Source organism: Schistocerca nitens, chromosome 10, assembly GCF_023898315.1.
Source record: "Schistocerca nitens isolate TAMUIC-IGC-003100 chromosome 10, iqSchNite1.1, whole genome shotgun sequence".
Lineage (NCBI taxonomy): Eukaryota > Metazoa > Arthropoda > Insecta > Orthoptera > Acrididae > Schistocerca > Schistocerca nitens.
In genome coordinates, this window is record NC_064623.1 from 62347434 (window position 1) to 62357456 (window position 10023).

At 37.3% G+C, this 10023-nt stretch overlaps 1 protein-coding gene across 2 annotated transcripts in view; it reads right to left on the reverse strand.

Moving 5' to 3' along the window:
• Window positions 1–1209: 1209 nt before the first annotated feature.
• LOC126210081 (casein kinase II subunit beta) overlaps window positions 1210–10023 on the reverse strand; it is a 35530-nt gene continuing 26716 nt past the window's right edge. For both annotated transcript variants that reach the window (XM_049939209.1, XM_049939208.1), the window contains exon 2: window positions 1210–4036. In XM_049939209.1, coding sequence (XP_049795166.1) covers window positions 3273–3938 — 666 coding nt within the window. In that variant the 5' untranslated portion in view covers window positions 3939–4036 and the 3' untranslated portion in view covers window positions 1210–3272. The remainder of the gene's footprint in view (window positions 4037–10023) is intronic.

A 10023-nucleotide genomic window follows, 5' to 3' on the forward strand; every position in this document is an offset into this window, starting at 1 on the left:
ACAGTTTGCATAGATACTGTACATATTAAAAACACACCCAAAGGATTCTGTGTTTAGTGCAATAATCGACAATGATATTTATACTTTATTTTAATATGTTTACATTATTTTTTGCACCAAACTAATGCAACTGTTGAGAGAATGGAAAGGAATTTGACAAGTATAACCTAAATATAAATTGGTCAAATACGCTGGGAAAATCCCTTAGGAAGGTGAGGAATGCAGGGAACATTCAACAAATCTAACATTCTATTTCAAACAGGCAAAAGTCTGATCAAACTAGGCTGCATTTTGGGGAGTCTGAAAAGACAAACTAGTCATGTATTTAAAATTACTGTAACCTGACAAGCGTTCTCTTGAGGACAGACCAATATTTTCCAATTTTATAACAGAAATACACAAACTAATAAATAGAGTTAAAAGTAATATGAAGCTGATGGTAGTTTTCCATGTTTTAATATTTTGGCTGAAAATAATAATGAAATAAAATTCAGCTATAAACTTGCTATGTAAATATTTGTCTTTGGAAACATTTGAACTTACTATAAATATTTCTAGACAAATCTCAAATGTTTAGTTATATTGAATGTGAGCCACCAACTCACTCGCGTAACAGAAGATACGAGAATCTTCTTCGCGCGTTTTTCTAATCTGACACCTGACTAACAATATACAACACAACAGTTCCAATTTTTCTGCTATTATGCAACTCAAATCAGTATAATAAAAAAAATTTATAAACCAGGCATATATAAACACTACCACAGTCATAGTTTCAACGGGCTCCTCTTATATTATTGAACATCTCTTGCTGTTTGTGCCCTCATTACCATAAAAGTTAATTTCTGTTTAACCATTTACAGAAACTTATAATTAGAAATAAACTTAGCAGATTTATTTCACTTTTAAGGAAGATAGATGCAACTGTGTGCTTATTAAAGATATTTAACAAAGATAAGCTTCAGATTCCAGGAGGTATACACAGACAGAGAGGACAGAGCATCTTGATCTTGCAAATAGCTAGAAGAATGTTGGGAGGGATAGAATTATTCAGTGCTCAAGTAGGATCATCAGATAAGATTCTTAATTAAGGAAAATATAAGGGAAAGGGACAAGAGGAAAAATGAATGACATAAAATGAGTTTCACTTTCATCTGAAAGGTGCACCAATAACAAAAAGTCATTTTTGAGGAAATAAAACTTAGGTAATACAATACAAAATGGAATTTTTATTAACAAGTACATTTTATCATTATTATATAGACAAGAAAAATCTTTTTTATGAGCTCTGCAGTTTTTCTACTTATTCCCCTTTGGCTTATATAAACACTGTGACATTAAAACATTGTGTCTTTGTATAATCATCTCAGTTCAGTTTACTTCTCCAGACCATTACATTGTAAATAGATAACCATAATGACACACAACATTTTTAACAGTGAATTATAAATAAAATTGCAAAACCAAAAAACACGTTTTTGTCATGACAAAGAATATCGTACGTAATGTTACAATGATACTACTATTAATTTATGCGAGAGTAACAAGTTAGTTTTGCACAACATTGACTGACTTTGCTGTTTGGACAGTCAGATTCAAGACAATAACTTACTTTCTAATAACAATTTGCTAATCACAAAAGGTGTGTGTGTGTGTAAAACATGCAAAATGTACATCATCAGAATAAATTTGCCAGTGATTCCACAAGGCATTGCAATTGCCACGACCATAGCATCTAGCTGCACATGGTCCACTGTCTGATGATGAGCCTGCAGTCACTTGAAAATTTGTTATTGGTATACTAAATAAATCTTACCAAAAACTCAAAAAAGTGACTGTATGTGTATGATACCTGAGTAAATTCCCAGTTGTCATAATGACTGTGAAAGCATCATGTTTTCAGAATAATTACACGTGAAAAAATTGAACACAATAGCTTTCGAATCTCCACCACTTCCATGTCAACTGAATTTGAACTAATCAGATCGAAATAATCGACTGTTTGGCGATAAGTCTCACTGTTTTGTAACTGTAAATGATCTGTTATCATTAACAGTCCATTTTATCTATACTATCTGTTTCATTCCACATACCGTTCACTATTTAGTGAATATTATACACATCTCATCGAAATAACTGTGCGATGCAGGCAGAGCTCACGAGATCTTGGTCCAAATCGAAGGGGTAGTTGTTATAAAAGGCAAAACATGGTACATCAGCTTATTAGGCCTTTTACGTTAAGGCAGTCTGATTTAATCAGAAACCATTCTGCCCTTCCTGTCATAAAAGTAGTTAGATTACAAGCTGCATTTTACCATCAGTAAACGTCGGTCCATCCCAGTATTTCGCAATCTTTCTTAAATTAGCTGCTTCACTGAAAAGACTGCAATGATCAATATTTTCTAGGCTTCCATTTCTAAAAGACAATAATTTAAACAGGCTGGAATAAGTATGCATTAATTACTACTACATGTACACTGACACAGCAGTAATTGTTGATTAGAACAATCACACTACTGTCATTTTATTTATATGTTATAGACGATACATGAAGTTTAAAAATCATTAAAATTACACTCTAAACTTGATATATCTACCCCCCCCCCCTCCTTTCACTGTAAATTGTTGAGCAACCCCCCTCTTATTTAAACTGTGAGGTACTCCACATTACATCCACAGTTTGTATATCACGATCCTTCAAACAATGGCACGTAACAAGTGACTATCAGAAATTCTGAAAAATGTTAAATTAGTAAAAACATCTTTTTTGTGCCTACATTAAACAATTCTACCATCATAACAGCAATTTTCTCCAATTACAACAAACTATGATCGGAATAAATATCTAGCACCTTGACATATGATATGACTAATGTTCTTTTTGTGTGAAACACGCAAACGTTTTTTCTCTTGACAGCAAACTGTTGGGGAGTTAACAGAAAGTATAGAAAGTTTTAAGTAACAGGGTACATAGAGAAGAAAATGCTAATTTCCCACTTTAATGTCAAATACTTAGAGCATAGAGGAATACATGTAATCAAGAACTTGTTACTGAAGAAGTAAACATCCACAACTAAATATAATAAACAACTTACACAGAAATTCCAGCAACAAAGACAACTGCCAAGCTCCCTCAAAGGAACAGTCATACAATGCATCATGCATGTACTACAATTACGTAGCCTATGTGACACTAAACTATAAATACAAAGGAGAAACATCTATTAAATGTTGATCTTAAAACTAAACAACATTCAAAATGTCAAACAATATTAGCGTTTGCCATTGTTGTAATTCATAGCACGAAGTGGAGTTTTGAAATTGCTGGCTGCCTGTTGCTGGATCTGATATGCAAGTGGATGAATCTTGAAGCCATACAGACGGGGAACAAACTGATTAACGGGACGCTTCGGTCGGTATTCTGGATGCACCATGAAAAGCATATGAGGAAAACCAGTGCCAAAATAAGCTCCGTCTGTGTGGTGGTGCCGTGACGATTTTGGTGTGTACACATCCATGCACTTGGGGCAGTATGTCTTGACCATAACCTCCCCAGGTATATCTGACAATCCAATAGGCAACATAGGTTGACTCTCACAGTACACCCGTGGGCAATGGCCAAAATCTCCAGATTGGTATTTCTCGATCATCTGGCCAATCCCCCGATTGGTTAATATGTACCGAGCATGTATGAGGCCGTACAGCATCTCCGCCGCCTGCTCGATCAGATCTGATTGGTTCGGATTGTCGTCCAGCTCATCATCCGGCTCGAGGTCGAGTATCATGTCTAGAGCCTGACGATAATGGGGCACCTGCTCATTCAAGCCAGTCAGATTGAATTTGTCCTGAATGTAATCCTCGTCCACCTCACAGAAGAACTCATTGCCCCTCAAGCCACAAAACCATGAGATCCAAGACACCTCTTCAGAACTACTCATCTTCAGTATATTATTTGTTGCTGGTCTGTCAGGAACTCGGGTCTCTAATGAGGAATGCCACCTTCATAGACTTCTACTGAGTGAAACTTTTACACCATCTGGAACAAAGTGTCATAAAAAGAATTTTGAGTCATTTATTTGTGGAAGGTAATGAATCATTGCAATGATCACGAAATAAAATGTACATGTTTACATTTCACAGCAACATTATTATGCAGAATTTTAACATAATCTATGTTATGTCATATCACTACTTACGTGACAGAAAATAAGAAATGTATAAGTTATAAAATATAGTTACTGAATACAGCTAAAAATCACTGAACAGAGAATAAGAAACCAAAATGGAAACCACATTCTTGGAAGCAAGTAGCAAGGGAGGTAACAGTGAAACATTTGGGGACAAATTATGGAGATCCTAATGGGGCAGATTAAAATAATACTATGTAATCATGGGTAACACAGGCAGTACTCACGATGATGTAACAAAGGGAGAGGATGTAGATGACAAAGAATACAGAAGGGAAACAAAGCCAGAGGAAAGTATGTATACAAGCTATGTAAAGAAATAACACAATTTTGAAAATGAGTAAGGTATGATACGATGAACCAAAATGTGCAAGAACAAGGCAGGAGACATGGAAGAAGAAACACATGCAGTGGCATCATAATAAACAAACAAGGTCAAGTAGTCACTGATCATACAATGAAGACTTTTACAACCAGCTGTGCAAATTGACAGTGGATCTTCTAGGTTGTATGGTAATGGTCCATAAAAATTTTTGTTTCCAACATCCAATGAAGTTATAGACGAAATGTCTTCGGAGATTATCCTCGATAATATGTCACGTACAAAAAACTTTCATGGACCATAATCTTACAACCCAGAAAACTCGCCAGCAATGGAGGAGTAACTGATAAGCTAAAACATTAACATTCCAAGATGTATGCAAGTAGGATCTGTAGAACAAGAAGATTTCATCGAAATTTAACTTATGTGGAATGGGAATAAAAGATGGCAACAAAAGGCTTAAAATTTCAGAGACCAAAGAAGTTTGAGCTATTAATGTAAAAAGTGATAAAGGTATAATATCTGATCTGGTGAAGGCATTACGAGGCAGTGAAAAACACACATTGACTGTACTTGCGAATAATATCCACAAAAGTGGAAGTTTACCAAATGATTTCTCCAGTGTAACAGATTGCACTATTAAAGACAACAAGCAGGCATACACAACTGTATCATCAGGGCTGCTGCAAGTCTGATGGGATGGTTCTTGTTCTGATAGTGTGAGCAGCAATCTGCACCTGTTTTCTGATGACGCTGTAGCATACAGGAAAGCACCATTTTTGAGTGACTATAGGACACAAGACAACATTTGGTGTGATGAATTGCAACTGGCTCTAAATGTAGAAAAATGGAAGCCAATGTAGATGAGTAGTAAAAACAATCCTATAGTGCTTGTATACAGTATTCGTGGTGTGCTGATTGACCTAGTCATGCCAATTAGATATCTAGGCATACACTGCAAAGTGATATGAAATCGAGCGAGCACATAAAGTTGGTAGTAGGGAAGGTTTATGGCTGACTTCCACTTATTGGGAGAATTCTATATATGCGCAAACTCATTAATACAGGAGGCAACATACATAACACTTGTACGGCCCATTCTTGAGTACTGCTCAAATGTTTGAGATGCTCACCTGAGTGGGTTAAATGAAGACATCACAGCAATTCAGTGGTATGCTGCTAGATTTGTTATTCGTAGGTTTGATCAACAAGCAATTATTATGAAAATGCTCCGTGAACTCAAACTGAAATTCCTGGAGGGAAGACAACGTTCTTTTTGCGAAACACTGTTGGTCTGTACAGCTACCACTCCAGCTGCGTGTCATGCTGATCTCGAGACCTGCAGACAACTGTTAACACACACAGTCCGCATAAACACGGCACTGTCATTTCTGTCACTAGCTCATTCCGCACATGGGCGAGTTTTCAGCACATTTAGCATGACAATATGCTACCTTTCCAACAGTGGCAACTATAGTGGCCTTGCTTGGCATCTGTCAATAATGCTATCGAAATTGTGTGTTTCCATAAGAGTCACTTCCTAACACCACTATGTTACATAGCCAGACTATTTGTAATTCAGTCTTGAGACTGGCAACAACATACAAAGCCCATCGGACTGTATAATTGGATACCCTAAACTGATCACCACAATTTGACTGGCACTGTACGACCAATTCTTGGTCCACAATATTTAGTTCTACATTACGTATTTTCCGGAAGTACGATTCTTCATCTTTTCATTCAATATTTGGCCAATATCTATGTTAGTTCTACATTACGTATTTTCCGGATGTACAATTCTTCATCTTTTCATTCAATATTTGGCCAATATCTATGTTATCTCTATGAATATTTCAAGAACCTGCTTCCTCCATATTTTGAGACAATGTAGACAAATTAATTTGCAGCACAAAACCTGTATGGTTCATTTTTCTTCAGTGAGTTTCAACAAATTTTTACCTGGACATTTTTAGCAATAATTGACAACACAGCTTAATAAGGTTTATATTTTCCAGCAAGAAGGAGCACCCTACCTTGGGGTATGGAGTTTTAGACACTTTGGACCTGACCCCCTTGCACAGAGTTGGTCTGAGAACATTTTTCCACACAAGCAACACACGATTTAACCCTCCCTCCCTCCTCCTCCCCTCTGCTGTTCCTCAGGCTCTCGGTAAAGCCTTTAAAAATAAATCTAAATCTAGCGTGTTTGGAAATGGGTTGTTTTTCCACTAGTAACTATTACACGCTTCCCGTACATATTCTGCCAACCTCCCCTCCCGCTGCCCTCTTCTGCTTACAACCCCAACCAGCCAATTGGGCCTTAAACCAGTCCACAGATTTCATTTGGTGGTGTTCTGTGAAGGATCTATGGCATTTGTCTCCTTTGCTGAAAACTCTTAGAAAACTCAAAAATGTGCATTTATAATGTGCTTACAACAATTTCACACACGCTTCAGGATGTACAGTGTGAAATGGAATACTTTTAGATGTGGTCTGTGTGAGCAAGTGGTATGATGTACGAGTCTAACACCTAAGAAGCATGTACGGTTTTTTTTTAAATTTCTTTTACATTCCTGTAATTGTTATTGATGTATCACTGTATTAAATTGTTACAGTAATTTCTTATCAGCAAATTCATTCTGAACTGCTCTGCACATATTCCTCTGCATACTTACACAGGTTCCATTAATTGCTAGTTTCTTGATGGTTGTTAGTATACATTATGTTGAAATTAAAGGCTTCATCAAACTCCATGAATTGCAGGAAATCCCATAATTTGTACTCATTAGTCCATCTATAAAAATGTGATGACTCCTACATGGTCCACTGTGGTCTATCTACTAAATCCAGCTTCCTCCATTCTTTGATCAAAATCCACGATTTTCTGAATGATTTTTGATAACTATATGACAAGGGGACCTTCCAAATTGGCCCTTTTTAATTCTGGACAAAAATTTCCTAAAGCAATATGACGGAATCCTCCCTAAAAACGCCTTAGAGATTTCTGAGAGCTGTTAAGTATAAAATTATCATTGCTAATTAATGAATTCAGTGGTAGCTATGTGGATAGCATAATCATTTGCAATTGTAAAGACACTGGGAATGAAAATAACATTTGCTTATTTTTCATTACTTGTTGTATGAAACTGTGAGTACTGGTATTCACAATGAACTAAAATTTGGTACAAACTTGGGAAACACATCAAACAGAAAATAGAAAAGAACGAAGCAGTTGCTTTAGAGCCTCACAACATGAGTCTCTTTTCTTTCTTTTGCTTGTGCCGTTTTCCCGCAATGTTCACGGCATCTCGTTCGCCATGTAGCTCTCATCTGGCACATAATTTGTACTCAGTGTCAGCATGGTTAATCGGATTTGGCAAGGTTAATTTAAGGAGTGGCCGGATGCCCCCATCCAGCTGCCACCCTGTACCCCCCCCCCCCCCCAAAGGATGGAATTAGTGTACCCCACCTGTCAGTGTCTAGTGTAATCCATGGAATAGTGCAAATGTGTTCAGATGTCTGCGAGCCGGGTAACTGAGGCGGGACGTGGAGACCAGCCTGGTATTCACCTAGTTGGATGTGGCAAACCGCCTAAAAACCACATCCAGGCTGGTCGGCACACCGGTCTCCGTCGTTAAGCCACCGGGCGGATTCGATCTGGGGCCGGCGTACCTACCCGAATCCAGGAAGCAGTGCATTAGCGCTCTCGGCTAACCTGGCGGGTAGCCTCACAACGTAAGTACTACATATTACTAAACGACAAAAATGATGTTACTTCCTACATGGATGTGGAGGAGAATTACTAATCTCATGAGTAGAAAATATAATAAATGAAGGCTAACCACTAATTAAAATATAAAATATAGACTGTCCTACAACAATGTAGACTGGAAATTGCTAGAAAAGCATTCCTGAAGAAATTAAATTTGTTAATGTCGAGTATAGATTTAATTACCAGGAAAACTTTTCTGAAAGTATTTATATGCAGCGTAGCCATGTATGAAAGTGAAATGTGAATGATCAAAAGTTTAGACAAGAAGAGAATAGAAGCTTTTGAAGTGAGGTGCTATAGCAGAATGCTGAAGATCAGATGAGTAGATCACATAGCTAATGAGGAGGTACGGAATAGAATTGGGGAGCAGAGATATTTGTGGGCACAACCTGACCAGAAGAAGGGATCAGTTGGTAGTACATATTGTAAGACATCAAGGGTTCACCAATTGAGTACCAGAGGGAAGTGTGAGTGGTCAAAATCATAGAGGAAGACTGGGGGATGAAGACAGTAAGTGGATTCAGAAGGATATAGGTTGCAGCTGTTACTCTGAGATGAAGAGGCTTGCACAGGATAGAGTAGCATAGAAAGCTGCATCAAACCAGTCTTTGGACTGAAGACCCAAACACACAACATAACCATTAATTTGTTAGGTTTCCTGACAGTCAACTGGAAGAAGTTGCAGCTCTTACACTGCAATGTAAAACCACTTCACATAAGATATTTACTCAAACATAAGACTGAAAAGAAAGGCGAATGATGAAGGAAACAGTTTGCCATTAAAATCAGAATGTGAAATGTAATCATAATAGAACAGATAATTTAAAAAAAAGTGGAACATAAAACTGTTTCTTCACTCTGTCTATAACTCCGTAATAGAATTATTATGTTGTCTTCTGACCCACAGTGGAAAGATTATAGTAGAGTAAACACAATATGATAAATTAGAAAGTAAAAGAAATAATTTATGTAAGGTGATGGTTAACTGAAACATGAAATATAGGAGGAGGAGGAGATCAGTGTTTGACGTCCTGTTGACATAGCGGTCATTAGAAATGGCACAAGCTTGGGTTATGGATGGATGGAGAAGTAAATTAGCCGTACCCTTTCAAAGGAATCATCCCAGCATTTGTCTGAGCAATTTTAGGAAATTGTGGAAAACCTAAATCAGGATGGCCAGACGAGAGTTTGAACCGTCACCCTCTCGAATGAGAGTCCACAAGTCCAGTGTGCTAACAATATGAAATACAATATGTAATGTGAAAAGGAAGAACAGTGCAGTAAGGCAATGATTCATGATGCAATAAAGTTTAATATCTTACTGGAGATGGGGACTGTAGGAACAAAACACTGCCTTGCATTTATTATGCAGTGAGGAAGAATTCAGTATGGGAAAACCCAAGGGTGGAGGGATTGTATCCCTATTGTCATGATTTTGATCAGAAGCAGTTAAGCTCTCACTGTTTTCACTTTCTCCAGGCCTACCCATGTGGACGAAAACATTACTGCACAGAGTTACAACATAGCTCCAACATCTATTTATTCATCTCGCCCATTTGGACGCAACAGCTTCTCCAGAGACTACTGCTCTTCTCTGTTAAACCCAATTAAACAGTTCCTGTTGTCTAAACAGGACAAATAGCCAGTATGCAAATGTATCACCAAAACAAATACAATCACTGCAAATATGGAAGAAGCTGTACAATAAAACTGACCTGACAACAGCAAAATGATAAAAT